We start from the raw sequence: 15,086 nt of genomic DNA, 5'->3' as shown, positions 1-15,086 counted from the left end.
CCTGCCAGGATGGGAACCCAGTTGCACTGGGGAGCCTCAGGTGGAACAGGTGGAAAGGCGGGAGGGGAATCAGGCGCCATTGGGGGGGGGAGGGGGATCTGGAGAGGTCATCTAGTCCATTTTCTCATGGGGGCCTGCAGGCCTACAGGGGACCTGGGAGGGACCAGGTTGGAGTCACATCATGATCTGTGTGGGTACTAAGAATTGACAACAGAGGGATAATAGCCATCAGGTCACAGAAAGGGATTCTATGGCTTTACACACTTGGAGTATTTTATGCAGTTTTGGTCACCATGACACAAAATATGTGGAAATATCTGGAAAGAGTGCAGAGAAGAGCAGTGAAGATGACGAGGGGCCTGGAGCCTAAAACACACAAAGAACGGTTGCAGGAACTGGGTATGGCCAGTCTACTGAAAAGAAGGATTAGGGGAGACACGGTAGCAGCATTTCAATATTTGAGGGGCTGCCCCAAAGAGGAGGGGCTCCACCTATTCTCCAAAGCCCCTGAAGGCAGGAGAAGAAGCAATGGATGGAAACCAGCCAAGGGGAGAAGCAACCTGGAATGAAGGAGAAACTTCATTGCAAGTTAGAAAAATTAATCTGTGGAACAGCCTGCCACCAGAAGCTGTGGGTGCTCTGTCCCTGGAGGCTTTTAAGAGGAGGCTGGACAGCCACCTGTTTGAAATGATGTAGGGCTCCTCCTTGAGCCGGGGGTTGGACTAGAAGACCTTCGAGGTCCCTTCTAGCCATAGAATTCTATGATTGTAATAGCAATAGCAGTTAGACTTATATAGCGCTTTCCAGCCCTCTCTAAGCCTCTGGCCCCCAACAATCTGGCTCTTCATTTTACCCACCTCGGAAGGCTGAGTCAGCCTGGAGCCTGGTGAGATTTGAACTGGCAAATTGCAGGCAGCCGGCAGTCAGCAGAAGTAGCCTGCAGGACTGCACTCTAACCACTGCGCCACCGTGGCTCGTTGCGGTAATCTTTGCCATTGGCCCAGCCTCCCACCTGGAGAATGATGGGGGCTTTGTAACCCTCCCAGACTCTCTTCACCGGTAAGATGAAGTGTGGCACAACTGTATCTGTTGGACTTCTGTCTGTATGCACTGTGATCCCACTGCTGGGCTTTGACTGGATGACTTTGGGCCCAGCCACTTTGTGCCAGCTCAGACTACCCCATAAGGCCTGGTCCATATGCCAACATTCAGACAAAAAGTAAATTAGGAAAGTTTCTGTCTTGCTGAGGTTTAGGGGACCTTACCTGTTGGGCTTCTGCCTGTTTTACACTCTGAATAGATTCCAGCTGAAGTGTAGATGACTCCTTCTTCCCTCCTTCCCTTCCTTCCTTCCTTCCTTCCTTCCCTCCCACCCTCTTTCTTTCCTTCCTTCCCTTCCTTTCCTTCCTTCCTTCCTTCCTTCCTTCCTTCCTTCCTTCCTTCCTTCCTTCCTTCCTTCCTTCCCTACATTTCTGCCCTATACCTTGTGCAAGAGACCAGTCAGGCTCAGTCAGGTCCAGCATGCGGTTCAAGAGACCAGGAAATATCAGCCCCTTTTTAGCAGGAAGAGGGGGGGCTCAGCCCCTCCTTGCCAGCCCCTAGAGACCCCTCTGGACAGGATGCCAGGAGCCCTTTGCATTCTGACTTCTTGGAAGGCTGGCAGTGGGTCTGAAGGGCTTGGCCGCACTCAGCAAGAAGGGAGAGAGAGCTGTGATGGGGGGGAGGGGCTGACACCCCCCCACCCCGGTTTATACTGGGGATCTTCCCTGCTGGCTCCTCCGCCTGGAGTCCTGGGGTTGCACCAAAGAGTGTAAAAATAGCAGGATAAACTATGCAAAAGCTCCGTCAGGAACGATGGAGGAGACTTTGGAGTTAACACAGAGCTCTTTGTCGGCAGCAGCCAGGCTGGGCAGGGCAGGAGGAATGTCCACCCCCCCAACCCCCCACCCCTAAGAGCAAAGGCAGCCCTCTGAGCCCGGAGCTCTCCGCCCGAGGTGGGGGGGGGGGTTGCGGGGAGACCCTCAGATGTCTCTGTGTCGCCCCCAAACCTGGCAACGCTTTGCATCAAAGCTCTTTTAAGGACCCCTTCGCAGCCAGGATGGTCCAAGCTCTCCAGCACGGTTCCCTCTCAACTCCTGGGCAGGCGCTGGCTGAGAGAGGGTCCTGTGAGGTCATCTAGCCGGACCTGTGGCCAAGCAGGAGAGCCTCCTCGTGGGCCCTGCAGTCCGATCCTTGCAAAAAAGTGAAAAAATAGTGAAATCATTCCCCTCCCCCCCTCTGGACATGGCTGGTGTGATATTTTTGTGGTGATTATGGCACGGATGCCTAAGTTTGCCATGGGGGTGGGGGTGGGGGAGCCCTACAGGTGAGATAAGGACAGAGAAGCAATTGGGGGAGGAAAAGAATTTTGGTGGCAAACCAAAGCCCCCCCCCCGCCCCTCCTCCCCTGCTGTCCCACACTTGTGAATGCTGGCCTGGCAGGCTGGTCCGGATCAGGCAGCTCTTTGGGGCAGCTGGTGGGGCAGGAGAGGCTGCCTGGGGACACGGTCAGAGGGACTCACAACTCTCGGCTTTCTTGAAGGTCAAGAGGTATTCCAGGTGGTGCCCTTTTCCCCAAAGAACAAAATGTGCCTAAGTCAGGCCCTGTGGCCATGGAGGGTGGCAGCACAATCTTGGGTGTGTGTGTGTGTGTGTGTGTGTGTTTCTCTCTCTCTTGGGGGGGGGCTGCATCAACACAGGCCGGATGTGTAGGAAACCAGGGTTGACAGACATTGATGCTAAACCATCATCATCATCGCTCACCTTTCTATCTAAAACTCCAGAGGGAAAATGTTCCCACATATGCAGCAGCTGCTGATAAGGCCAGAGCTCTTCTGGTTGCATTAGCCATCAAGATTTGCTCCTTATATATTCTCAGCTCTACGGAATTTATTCATTTGTATTTATTGATTGGTATTTCCAAACCTCCCGCCTCCTTCAAAGAGGAGCTCAATAGATGGTGCACAATATAATATAACCCATACATTTAAAAAATGTATAAAAATTAACATTAAGATTAAGAATTAAATTACAGCTAAAAATTTCAAAATTGTACAGTAATGACAATTAAACATCAAAAGGGAGAAAAATATTCCTTTTCTTCCCAAGGGCCAAAGTTTTTTCCTGCCTGGAATCTGGGATTCCTTTGATCAGAAAATCCACCCAAAAATTGTTTGTCCCTGATTTATTTTTCAAATGTTTAAAACTCTCCCTCTCTCCGTCTCTCTCTCTCTCTATTTTATCATGTCTATCATTATCTATCATCTCTCTATTTGTCTATCTATCTTATCATATGTATATATCATTATCTATAATCTATCTATATATCTATCTATCTATCTATTTATCATCTATCTATCTTATCCCCTCTCTTTATCTATCTTATCATATGTATATATCATTATCTATCTATCTATCTATCTATCTATCTATCTATCTATCTATCTATCTATCTATCATCTATCTATCTTATCCCCTCTCTTTATCTATCTTATCATGTGTATATATCATTATCTATAATCTATCTATCTATCTATCTATTTATCTTATCCCCTCTCTTTATCTATCTTATCATATGCATATATCATTATCTATCTATCTATCTATATCTATCTATCTATCTATCTATCTATCTATCTATCTATCTATCATCTATCTATCTTATCCCCTCTCTTTATCTATCTTATCATGTGTATATATCATTATCTATAATCTATCTATCTATCTATCTATCTATCTATCTATCTATCTATCATCTATCTATCATCTATCTTATCCCCTCTCTTTACCTATCTTATCATGTGTATATATCATTATCTATAATCTATCTATCTATCTATCTATCTATCTATCTATCTATCTATCTCTCTATCTCTCTATCATCTATCTATTTATCTATCTATCATCTATCAATCTATCTATCTTATCCCCTCTCTTTACCTATCTTATCATGTGTATATATCATTATCTATAATCTATCTATCTATCTATCTATCTATCTATCTATCTATCTATCTTCTATCTTATCCCCCTCTCTCTTTATCTATCTTATCATGTGTATATATCATTATCTATAATCTATCTATATCTATCTATCTATATCTATCATCTATCTATCATCTATCTATCTTATCCCCTCTCTTTACCTATCTTATCATGTGTATATATCATTATCTATAATCTATCTATCTATCTATCTATCTATCTATCTATCTATCTATCTATCTATCTATCTATCTATCTATCTTCTATCTTATCCCCCTCTCTCTTTACCTATCTTATCATGTGTATATATCATCTATCATCTCTATCATCTATCATCTATCACCCTTCAATATGCCTCCCACCCTGGCACCCCTTCCCCTGGGGGTGGGCTGGAGCTGTGCTCCCTGAGGGCCTGTCGAGGCCCAACCTGAGTGGGGTGGAAGTGGGGACCCCCTCCTGGTTGGTCTCCAGCAGCTTCGGAGTCTTGTGGTGCCCCCCGTGTCTGGGGAGGGGTTGTCACAGAAACTTGTAGGCATCACTTGGTGGCCTCCCCTTCCTGCCTGGTCTGGGTGTGGGAGAACCCATTTTGCAAGGGCCACCCTGCAGCCAGGGGGACCTCCATAGTGGACGGGGGGGCAGCCCCCTTCGCTTCCAGCTGCATCCCAGAGGTGCCTCCTTCTTTCCTTCCTTTCTGCTGGGTGTGTGTCCGTGTTTGTGTGTGCTTGTGCACCACATGTGTGTGTGTGTGCGCGTAGTGTGCAGGCGTGAACAAAGAGCCTTTTCATGGCCATTAAAACGTTTGGCCTGGCAAGAGTGAAGGTGGGCATCGGATGTTTATGCTGATGCCCGAAACGGGGGCTCTGCCTCACGTGGAGACCCTCCCCCCAAAGGGAGGCAGCCTCCAACCTGCCTGGGGCCCAACGGGGCCCACTAAGCAGGGCCTCCTGAGACCCAGTGGGTGAAATCGCCCTGCGGGAACAGGAAGGGGGCTGCACCAAGGGGAGGAGATTTGGGGAGGGGGCTCCGTCCTCAGCCAGCCTGTCTCTCCTCCTCCCCCTCTTACGCAGCTGACCCAGTGGTCGATGTCCTGGCGGTGCTGCAGCTGCAGAAGGAGCCCGAGGGGGTCCGCAAGACGCCGGGCTTCTGCCCGCAGAGGCGCGCAGGGTCCAAGCCGGACGCAGCCTTCCGGATATCCAGGCGGGCCCAGATCAGTGCCCCAACGCGGCAGCTCTTCCCAGGTATCCCCCCCGCCCAAGGCTGCAGGTGGGACGGAGGGACTTGAGGTCTCGTCTTTCACCCAAGCCCAGAAAGGCACTTAACCAGATAAACCAGGACACGGTGAACCCCGGATCATCAGCGCTGCAAGCAAAGCCTCACCTGGTGAACTCTGGCCTGCAGCCCTGTCCAGGGTGGGCGTCGCTTTTCTCCAACCAGCTTTGGAGATCCAGAGGCTGGGAAGGGGCAGCGGATCCCCCTCCCTCCCGGCCACAGATCCTGCCTGTAGTCGAGCCCCCTTTGTAGCTCCTCCCCCCCTCCCCAGGTGAGTTCCCCGAGGACTTCTCCGTGATGGCGCTGCTAAAGGCCAAGCCGGGCCGCCCCGTCTTCCTGCTCTCCCTCTACGACCGGCACGGCGTGCAACAACTTGGCGTTGAGCTCGACCGCTCCCCGCGATTCCTCTACCGCGACCAGAACGGCCGCCCTGCCCCTGAGGACTACCCGGTCTTCCGTGGGGCCAACCTGACCGATGGCAGGTGAGTCCCCTCCGCCCTTGGTCAGCCCCGCCATGCCAGCTCCGGGGTGTGTGTCCTCCTGGGGGACCCTGCGAGCGACGGCCACGGAAGGCGAGACACAGCAGACAGCCGGTCATGGCAGCGAAGCCTGTCTCTCCCGGGGAGGGAGGGGTCCCTAGAGGGGGGCATTGCCTTCAGTGGCTGGACGGTTCTCCTTGGGGCGCAGAACAGCCCGTGGGACCCCAGAAGGCAGCTTCCATTGGGGGTCCCTGCGGTGGAGAAATAGGGTGAGGTGGGTGGGGTGGGGTGGAGGAAGAGTCTCCTGGTTCCAAGGGCCTCCAGGGCTCCTTCCTTGCCCATCAGCCTCCTCCCTCCCCCAGCTGGCTCAAGGCAATCCCCGGGTCGGGTAGAGTCTTGCCTGTAGTGGAAGTGGGGGTGGCTCCCCCTTTTTGGCCAGGTGCTCCAAGTGGAAGCTGGAGACCCTCCAATTGGTGGGGCTTGACTTCGGCTTTGTGCTTGGAGCGGGAGGTGGACTGCATGGCCTCACGGAGCCCTGTGGCTTTGGGATTCCCCAGCTCATGTTCCTGGGCTGCGAGAGGCCCCGGGACCTTCCTGACGCTGCCGGGGAGCGTTCAGTCTTGGGGTTCCCCTCCCACAGGGCCCTTTGGCTCCAGCTGGCAAAACCAGAACTGGAGACGGGGGAGAAAATTCCAGGCTCTTTGGTCCTTTCTCCCCTGCAGGCCAGGCTTCCTGCAGCTAAAGGCCGGAGGGGCTTTTGACTCTTCCTTCTATTTAAAATCGTGTGTGTGTGTGTGGTGTGTGTGTGTGTGTGTGTGTGTGTCAGAGGAGGGGAGGGAGACAGGAGCAAAAGCAGAGAGTTTTAACTTCTGGGGCTGAGACCCACCGGGAGGAAGGAGCGAGAGGCTGCTGGAGGCTCCTGCCCCAAACGTCCACCTGCAAAGCCAGAAGTTCTTGAACTGGCACTGCAGAGACGGGCAGATAAGTTGGCGCCTGGCAGGCTCCGGGCCCGACAGGCCAAGCTGGGTGCCAGGCGCCATTCTGCCCGTCCTTCTCTGGAGGCCCGGCTCAGCCTTCCGGTGCCCGTGTGGCCTGCGGGGGCTGAGTGGGGGGGGCTGCCTTGTCCCTGCAGGTGGCATCGGGTGGCACTCAGTGTGAAGAAGAAGCAGGTGACGCTATTCCTGGACTGCAAGAAGAGAGCCACCGTGCCCCTCCCTCGGGGGAACAAGCCCGTGCTGGACACCAAGGGCATCACCGTCTTCGGGGCCCAGATCCTGGACGAGGGGGTCTTTGAGGTAGAAAGCGCCCACCACCCCTCCCTCCTGCCGCCCTCCCCTGTTGTGGGTCTGAGCCCCCCTCACCCGCCCTCCTGTGCCTCTTTCCCTCCCCCTCCCCCAGGGAGACATCCAGCAGCTGCTGATCAGCTCCAGCCCCCAGGCTGCCCACGACTACTGCCCGGACTGCGGGGGGCCCCCCCAGAAGCCCCAAGCCCAGGAAGCTCAGCAGAGGCCTGAGGTGAGGAGGGGGACAACCTGGGGGCATCTTTTTCCACTGGCCTTTGGCACTCAGGGCTAAAAGGAGGTTTTGTGGGAAGGGAAAGGACCTGCCGGCAGATTCGAAGCCCCAGAAAAGATCACCCCAATTTTAATAAGAGGGAGGGGGGAAAAGGGGGAGCAGTCTGGGCTCTTCTGAACAGGAGTGAGGAAAACACAGCTGGACTCCATGCCACATTTGAATGCCAACGGGAGCTACCGTGGCACAGAGTCAGGGTGCTGAGCAGCTTTAAAATTTGATGAATAAATAAATGTATTTTTGTCAAAACCTCTTTGAACCCCGATGGAGCTTCCAGATGGAGTACGGAAGAGCTTTAAACTGGGAAGGGCCTCAGGGTTCATAGGATTTTAGTCGGGAGGGACTTTTTGAGGCCATCTAGTCTGACCCCCCCCCCAGCACAAGACTCCCAGGCAGGTGGAGTTGTGGGAAGGAGAGCCAGGTCATTGGTTCCCCTGCCAAAGAGGCCTCGGGCTGAATCTGCTTCCTGGATCTCCCGTTCTGGGTCTCGTCGTGGGAACAAGGAAGTCTCGTCTAGAAGCGGCTTTTTCCTCCGGGTGCAGCCCAAAATCACTTTCGGCTTTTCTGCAGCCGCCTCACCCGGCTGGCTCAAAGTCTCTCTTGCAACCGAGTTTGTCCTTTTTCGTAAGAAGCCGATCAAAGCTGGCACGAAATCTCCACCCTGGACGGTTCATTTCTCAGTGCAGGATCTCCGAGCGATAAATAAATGACTTTAAGGGATAAATAAATCCAGGAGAAGTTTTGGCCTCCGAGAAGAAACTTCTGGGATTGTTTTGGCAACTTTCTTGGCCACTTGGGAAAGACAGAGGGCTTCTCTTAATCGCTTAATTATTAACAGATTTATATAGCCGTCCATCTCACAAATTTCACACAGGTAAGTCCTCAATTTACAACAGTTCCTTAGTGACTGTTAAAGCAGCACTGAAAATAGTGACTTATGACCATTTTTCAAACTTATGACCATTGCAGCATCCCTATGGTCACGTGGTCAAAATTCAGGCGCTTCACAACTGACTCGTATTTATGATGGTCGCAGTGTCTGGGGGGGGAGGTCATGTGATCCCCTTTTGTGACCTTCCGACAAGCAGAGCCAATGAGGAACCCAGATTCACTTAACAACTGCAGCAAGAAATGTCGTAACAACAGAACAACATAGCGCCAAAATTTTTAGGGTCAATTGTGGTCGTAAATCGAGGTCTACTTGGAGTAAACAGCTAGAGCAGTTCAAACAATAATTAATATCAGGTGTAGTTACCAATTAAATTAAAAATAAAATGGAGAATGGGCCAGCATTTTACGTACAGATGGTCCTCACCTTATGACCAGAGCCGGGACTAAAATTTCCCATTGCTAAACAAGTACAGCGCAGCCCTCTCCCCATATCTCTGGGACCCCCAGAACTGCTGAAACGACCAGGTTTTGGGGGATTTCCTAAATGCTGATAGGGTGGGGCTAAATTTACCTGCGGGGGAAATGAAGCATATTTTTTAGAAAATCTTTTTAACTTAATAACCTGGGAAGGGACCCTGGAGGTCTTCCAGTCCATTACCTCTTGCTCCTATCTCATTTCAGGTAAATGGTTATATGTATATATTTATGTCTCACCCAGAAAAGGGAGGGGTGCACCCACCAAATCTAGGAAGGAAGCTCCTGCATTTAACTGGGATTAAACCCCACCATTGTGGCTGGAACGGATGAAGGGAGCTTCACTTCAAACTTTGCAAAAAACGCTCATTTTTCCCCCTGAAAGTTTCACGAGAGGCTGTAATGGATCTTCTCCCCAGGGTTCAATGGAGGGGGGGGGGCTCATTCTCCCCCTCCCAACATGAGCCCATTGTGAATTGTTCTCCTCTGTGGGGCCGACCGCAGAGCTGAGCCCTGTGAAGTCCTGCCAAGCCACTCGCTTCAGATGAAGTCGAAAGATTTGGAGTTCTGCGTCCGGTTGAGAGAGCAGAGGTAGTCCTCGGCTGAAGACCACAACTGAGCCCGAAATTTCGGTTGTTAAGTGGGACATTTCAGTGAATGTTGCCTCATTTTACGACCTTTCTTGCCTCGGTTGTTAAGTGAATCATTGCAGTTCATAAGTTAGTAACCCGGTGGTTAGGTGCAGCTGGTTTCCCTGTTGACTTGGCTTGCCAGAAGGTCGCAAGAGGGGATCATGTGATCCCGGGGCACTGCAATGGTCATAAATATGAGTCAGTTGCTAAGCGTCCCAATTTTGATCACCTGATCACGGGGGGGGGGGGAAGCTGGAAAGGTCATAACTTCCAACTATTGCTTAGCGCATTGTAAGCCGCCCTGAGTCTCCGGAGAAGGGCGGCATATAAATCAAATTATTATTAATAATAATAATAATAATAATAATAATAATAATAATAATAATAATAATAACTGAAAAAAACCAAAAAACCACCTTACTCGGAACAGCTTACATCCTCCGACGATACCTTAACAGTTCCTAGGTCCTTGGTTAGGACTCGAGCTGCTGAGCTATTAACCAGCCTCAAAGGCTGTGAATCTCACTAAAGATTAACCAATAAATAATAATAATAATAATAATAATAATAATAATAATAATAATAACAACAACAACTGTGAAAACTGGTCATAAGTCACTTTTTTCAGTACTTTTGTAACTGAGCTGTCACTAAATGGACTGTTGTAAATCGAGGACCACCTGTACAAGAGCGACAAAGGATTAGGGGACTCGAGGCCAAAACGTACGATAAACGGTTGCAGGAACTGGGCCTGGCTAGTTCTAGTGAAGAGAAGAGAAGGACCAGGGCAGACAGGATAGCAGTCTTCCAATATTTGAGGGGCTGCCCCAGAGAGGAAGGGGGTCCATTTACTCCCCATAGCACTGAAGGCAGGACAGGAAGCAGTGGGTGGAAGCTCTTCAGAGGGAGACCTGGGGAGGGGGTGTCTCGGGAGTGGGCTCCATGTGTTCAGACACCCCCTTGGCTCTGCTTTCTGCTGGACCGGCCCTTCCTCCGGCCACCTTCCTCCATCGCTGCCTTTGTGGCCCCCGCTAGACACCGGCCAAGACGAAGCCCCCCACCAACACCGAGGCCAAGCAGCCCCAGAAGCGCCAGCTGCCCGGCCCTTCGCCCACCGCCCTCAAGACGGACGCCCTGAAGGGGAAGCGGCCCGGTGGCCCCAAGGAGCCCCGTGACGGGAAAGCGCTCGGCAGCGGGAAGGCCTCGGCTGCCGGAAAGCCCCCCAAGGCCAACAGCCCCAGTGCCAAGGCGACGTCGGCCGGCAAGGCCTCTGCAGGGAAGAAGGCAGGGAGCCCGGCCCAGGCAGCCCGGGGGCCAAGAAGCAGCTACCAGCAGGTAGAGCCAGAGGGAGGGGCTGGGTTTGGCAAGGGGGGGAGGGGGGAGCCCCGAGCAAGAGAAGCATTCCTCCTTGGGCTGGTCTGGAGTGCACGGGGAGGACCCCAGCTTCTCCAGCCCCCCCCCTCCAGCTCCTCTTGAACCCTCCGGTGGGCCTGGATCAGCCCTGGTTTCGTGCCCCAGCTGGGCGTGAGACCCTCCGCTTCCCCCATCCGTTGATCCCTCTGGGCTTAAATGATCCCCGTTGCAGAATTGGGCCCCGGAGCCCGACAGGGACATTTGCACTAACCAACTAATCCTCCCTTCCCTCTGTCTCCTTTCTCGCTTCTTTCCTCTCTGAATTCACCACCAACCCTGATTTTACCTCTGTTGGTGGGTGCCCCTCCCTCCCTCCAAGGACGCCGGTCCTCTTCCCACTGAGCAGCCCCGGGGGGCTCACCAGCACCCCAGCCGCCCCCCACCTCCTGAGGCTACTTCTCGGAAGGCCTCCCCTCCTCCCCTCTCGTCACCATGGGTGGAGGTAAATGACGGCCCCTTCCTGTGGCCCCAGCATGCTGGTGCAGAGGGACTTGGCCCAGGGGGCAGGAGGTATGGGGCGCGGGGCATCCCTTGCTGCTGGGCAAGGCTCCCCCACCGGTGGGGGGCCTGGCAAGGGCTCAGGTACTGCGGGGCGCTTGCTGCAGACAACTTCCCTTTCCTGGGCTAACGTCCCGTTGGGTTCCTGTCCTGCCTGGGCCAGGAGGAGGCGGCCAAGGAGGAGGAGGAGGAGGGTCTCGTGCCTGACGTGGGCCTGGACCATGGAGACGGCGATCCCAACCCTGGCGAGATGGGTCCCCTGCTCTCAGCCCAGGCCCCCTACGATGCCGTCGTAAGTGGGAGCCTCCCTTGTGTCCTGTGTCACTGTCTCTGTGTCACCCTGTCCGTCCGTCCATTGCCCGTTGCTGACTGGCTCTCCTGGCGCCATGATTCAGGCTGGCTTTGTGGGGGGTGGGAGTTTCCCTTCTTTTGTGGCTCTTTCGCTGAACCGTGTGATGCTGTGGGCACCTCCGTGTTTCCCGTCTGTGTCTTGTGTCCGTGTCCTGGTCTGGTCTGGTCTGGTGGGTGGCTGCGGATTTCCTTTGGGCTTCCGGTTCCCAGCTGCCTTTGGGTCCCCTCTTGGTTGGCACAGGGGCTTCCTCCTGCCTTTCCCACCACCCAACACTGGGTGGCAGCAGCACCTCCTACCCCTTCCCCTATTTTGCCATGCTCTGAACCCCTCTCTATGGTTCGATCGGCTCTGGCTTCTCCTGCACTTGCTCCTGGATTCCCTCATTTGCATGGCTCGGTCACCTGTCTCTCCATTCTCTTATGTCCTGTGACATCACCCCTTTTGATGATGTCACTTCCTATGAAGTTATGTCACGTGACATCTCTCCTTTTGACGATGTCACTTCCTATGAAGTTATATCCCGTGACATCACCCCATTGATGATGTCATTTCCTATGAAGTTATATCCTGTCACATCACTTGTTTGATGATGTCATTTCCTATGAATTATGACCTGCCCCATCTGTCATATCGTGCTTTTGATGACATCATTTCCTACTAGGATGTGCCCTGTCCATCCTTACGCCTTGATCTCTCTAACCATGAAGCTGATTTCCATGGAAATGCAGACAGGCCTTTTTCCCAGTATAACAATACCACTGGTCCCAGTTCCTGCTATACTGGAAAAGGCATTTCCTCCCCACCCCCCCACAATTAGCACACAGTAATTCCAACCCCATTCCTTCCCTTCACTCCAGAGCATTTCAAGAACATTTTTCAGAGTATTTTTTTCCTTAATAGGATTTGGTTCCAAATATTTTTTTTTTTTAAATCTTTAGAAATTGTTGTGTATTTTGATAGATTTTTTAAAATTCTAAAGTAGGCAATGTGGGAGCCATTGGGTCCTCGTTTTAGAGATACTCTCTTACCGGATTCCTTGGTGCCTTCAGCCATGGCATAACTTCTAATGGACTTGGAGAGTTCTTAATAATTCTTAAATATTCAGAGCTCCCGCCTGGACTGGAAGACCTGGGCTACGTCCAGAGACGATGGCCCTGCCTTCAAACGAGCCCTTGTTGAACTGGATGTCAAACATCAGCTCAGGAAATGTTTTATGACACTTTGCATTATGTCATAACCTGTTTTATAACTCCTGCAGTTTTCTTTTGGCAAGCTCCCCCCCCACCAAGTGCTTTGCCATTGCCTCTTTCCTAGGGCTGAGAGAGGCTGACTGGCCCAAGGTCACCCAGCTGGCTTTGAGCCCAAAGTGGAACTAGAACTCACCGTCTCCTGGAACTGGCTGTCATTCATACGTTAGCCGTGAATGACTGGTCGTCTGAATTCAGTCCCTGGGGTCATAGTGCCTTTTCAGTTCTCCGTAGCTGTAGCAGCCGCATTTAATTATCTCTGTGAGTGTAGGGGCTTCAGGGGCTGCCCCAAAGAAGTGGGGGGGGAGTTTCCACCTATCCTCCAAAGCCCCTGAAGGCAGGAGAAGAAGCAAATGGATGGAAACTAATCAAGGAGAGAAGCAACCTGGGACTAAGGAGAAACTTCCTGACCGTGAGAAAAATCAACCAGTGGAACTGCTTGCCACCAGAGGCTGTGAATGCTCCAACACGAAGTTTTTAAGAAGAGAATGGACAACCATTTGCCTGAAATGCTATAGAGTTTCCTGCCTGAGCAGGAGGTTGGACTAGAAGACCTCCAAGGTCCCTTCCAACTCTGTCATTCTATTCTATTCTAATGTCCCAAAGATGCTTTTTTCCCAAAAGGCAACTGGACTTTGTGGGTTTTTTTCTTTCTTTGAAAACATTTTTTTTTTTAAATTTTGATTTATATGCCGCCCTTCTCCGGAGACTCAGGGCGGCTTACAATGCGTTAAGCAATAGCCTTCATCCTTTTTGTATATTTATACAAAGTCAGCTTATTGCCCCCACAACTGGGTCCTCAATTTACCTACCTTAGAAAGGATGGAAGGCTGAGTCAACCTTGAGCCTGGCGAGATTCGAACCTGCAGTAATTGCAGGCAGCTGGTCTTAATAACAGGGTGCTTTAGACCACTGTACTACCAAGGCTCCTTCACTTCTTATCCGAGAAACTTCTTCAGGTCAAAAGCTGAAGAAGCTTCTTGCATGAGAGGTGAAACGATAGAATAGAATAGAATAGGATAGGATAGGATAGGAAAGGAAAAGAAAGGAAAGGAAAAAGGAAAGGAAAGGAAAGAAAAAAAAGAAGAAAAGAAAAAAAGAAGAGAAGAGAAGAGAAGAGAAGAGAAGAGAAGAGAAGAGAAGAGAAGAGAAAAAAAGAAGAAAAGAAAAGAAAAAAGAAAAGAAAAGAAAAGAAAAAAGAAAAAAGAAAAACAAAGTTGTAAACCCTATAGCATTTCAGACAAATGGTTTTCAAAGGGGGGGGGGGGAAGCAAGAAAATCCAGTTGCATTTTGGGGGAAAAGCCCCTTAGGGCAGGGGTCTCCAACCTTGGCAACTTTAAGACTTGTGGACCTTCCAGAATTCCTCAGCCTGAGACCCCTGCCCTAAGGGGACCCCCCATGATGGAGACTCTCTGCAGATGTTTTCCCACAAATGTTCTCACAATGGCAACTTTTTCTTCTCTTTTGATCCAGGGTGTGTGCACAATAGTCAGGATATTTTGGGAGGGGCGGGAGGGTTCCCCGAGGCAAGTGGGATTAAAATAAAAAGCCTTAAATGAACCGAGGCGATGCATCTCGGTCCTTACGAAGAACCCTAGAAGGCAAGGGCTAGCAGGTGTCCTGGAGACCATCTAGTCCACCCTCCTGCCCAGGGCGAAGGAGAGTCCAGCAACAGTTGAGCTGCTGATGATTGAAACTCGGTAACTTTTGTGGGGATTGTGGTGGTTGTGCGAAAGACGTGTGTGTGTGTGTTTGTGTGTGTAAGGGTAGAATTCTGTTTTTCCTCCTGTTGGAGCCCCTCTTTGTGCCACTGAGATGGCTTCGCGTGTGGCACCTCTCCATGCAGGAGGAGGGCATTCGGTGTGCCTGCGTGTTGTGTGTTTGTGTGCACGTGCTACAGCAACACAATGCTGACAATCTCCTTCTTGTGGCCACATGTGTGCAATCCCCAGGCAGTTCTCGGAGCCCGAGGCCTGAAGGGAGAGAAAGGGGAACCGGCTGTCTTTGAACCTGTAAGTCTCCATGGGTGTGGATGTGGGTGTGGGTGTGTGGGGGGGGGGTTGTGGGGCAGACAGCCTGAAACGTTGGCTCCACTCCCTTCCTCAGCCACAATTCCAGCTTTGTCCTTTTTCCCTGGTCCCGTTTTGTCACCTTTTGATCTCCGAAAGTCCAGAGTCGTCTCCCCTCCCCCACAAGCCCCTCCCCACCTGGGACAGAGATGAAGGTGGCCAGTGG

At 51.6% G+C, this 15,086-nt stretch overlaps 1 protein-coding gene across 1 annotated transcript in view; it reads left to right on the top strand.

Annotated features, from left to right (window-relative positions):
* The first annotated feature begins 293 nt into the window (after positions 1-293).
* COL11A2 (collagen type XI alpha 2 chain) overlaps positions 294-15,086 on the top strand; it is a 39,668-nt gene continuing 24,875 nt past the window's right edge. Inside the window, 8 exon segments of the mRNA XM_070933321.1 lie at positions 294-399; positions 5,091-5,261; positions 5,564-5,774; positions 6,904-7,066; positions 7,170-7,286; positions 10,376-10,675; positions 11,415-11,543; positions 14,804-14,863. Coding sequence (XP_070789422.1) covers positions 294-399; positions 5,091-5,261; positions 5,564-5,774; positions 6,904-7,066; positions 7,170-7,286; positions 10,376-10,675; positions 11,415-11,543; positions 14,804-14,863 — 1,257 coding nt within the window.

Source organism: Pituophis catenifer, unplaced genomic scaffold (assembly GCF_029215685.1).
Source record: "Pituophis catenifer annectens isolate HBS135680 unplaced genomic scaffold, rPitCat1.0.hap2 SCAF_2, whole genome shotgun sequence".
NCBI lineage: Eukaryota > Metazoa > Chordata > Lepidosauria > Squamata > Colubridae > Pituophis > Pituophis catenifer.
Note: the sequence above shows the minus strand (reverse complement) of the source record. Positions and strands in the feature narration are given on the sequence as shown.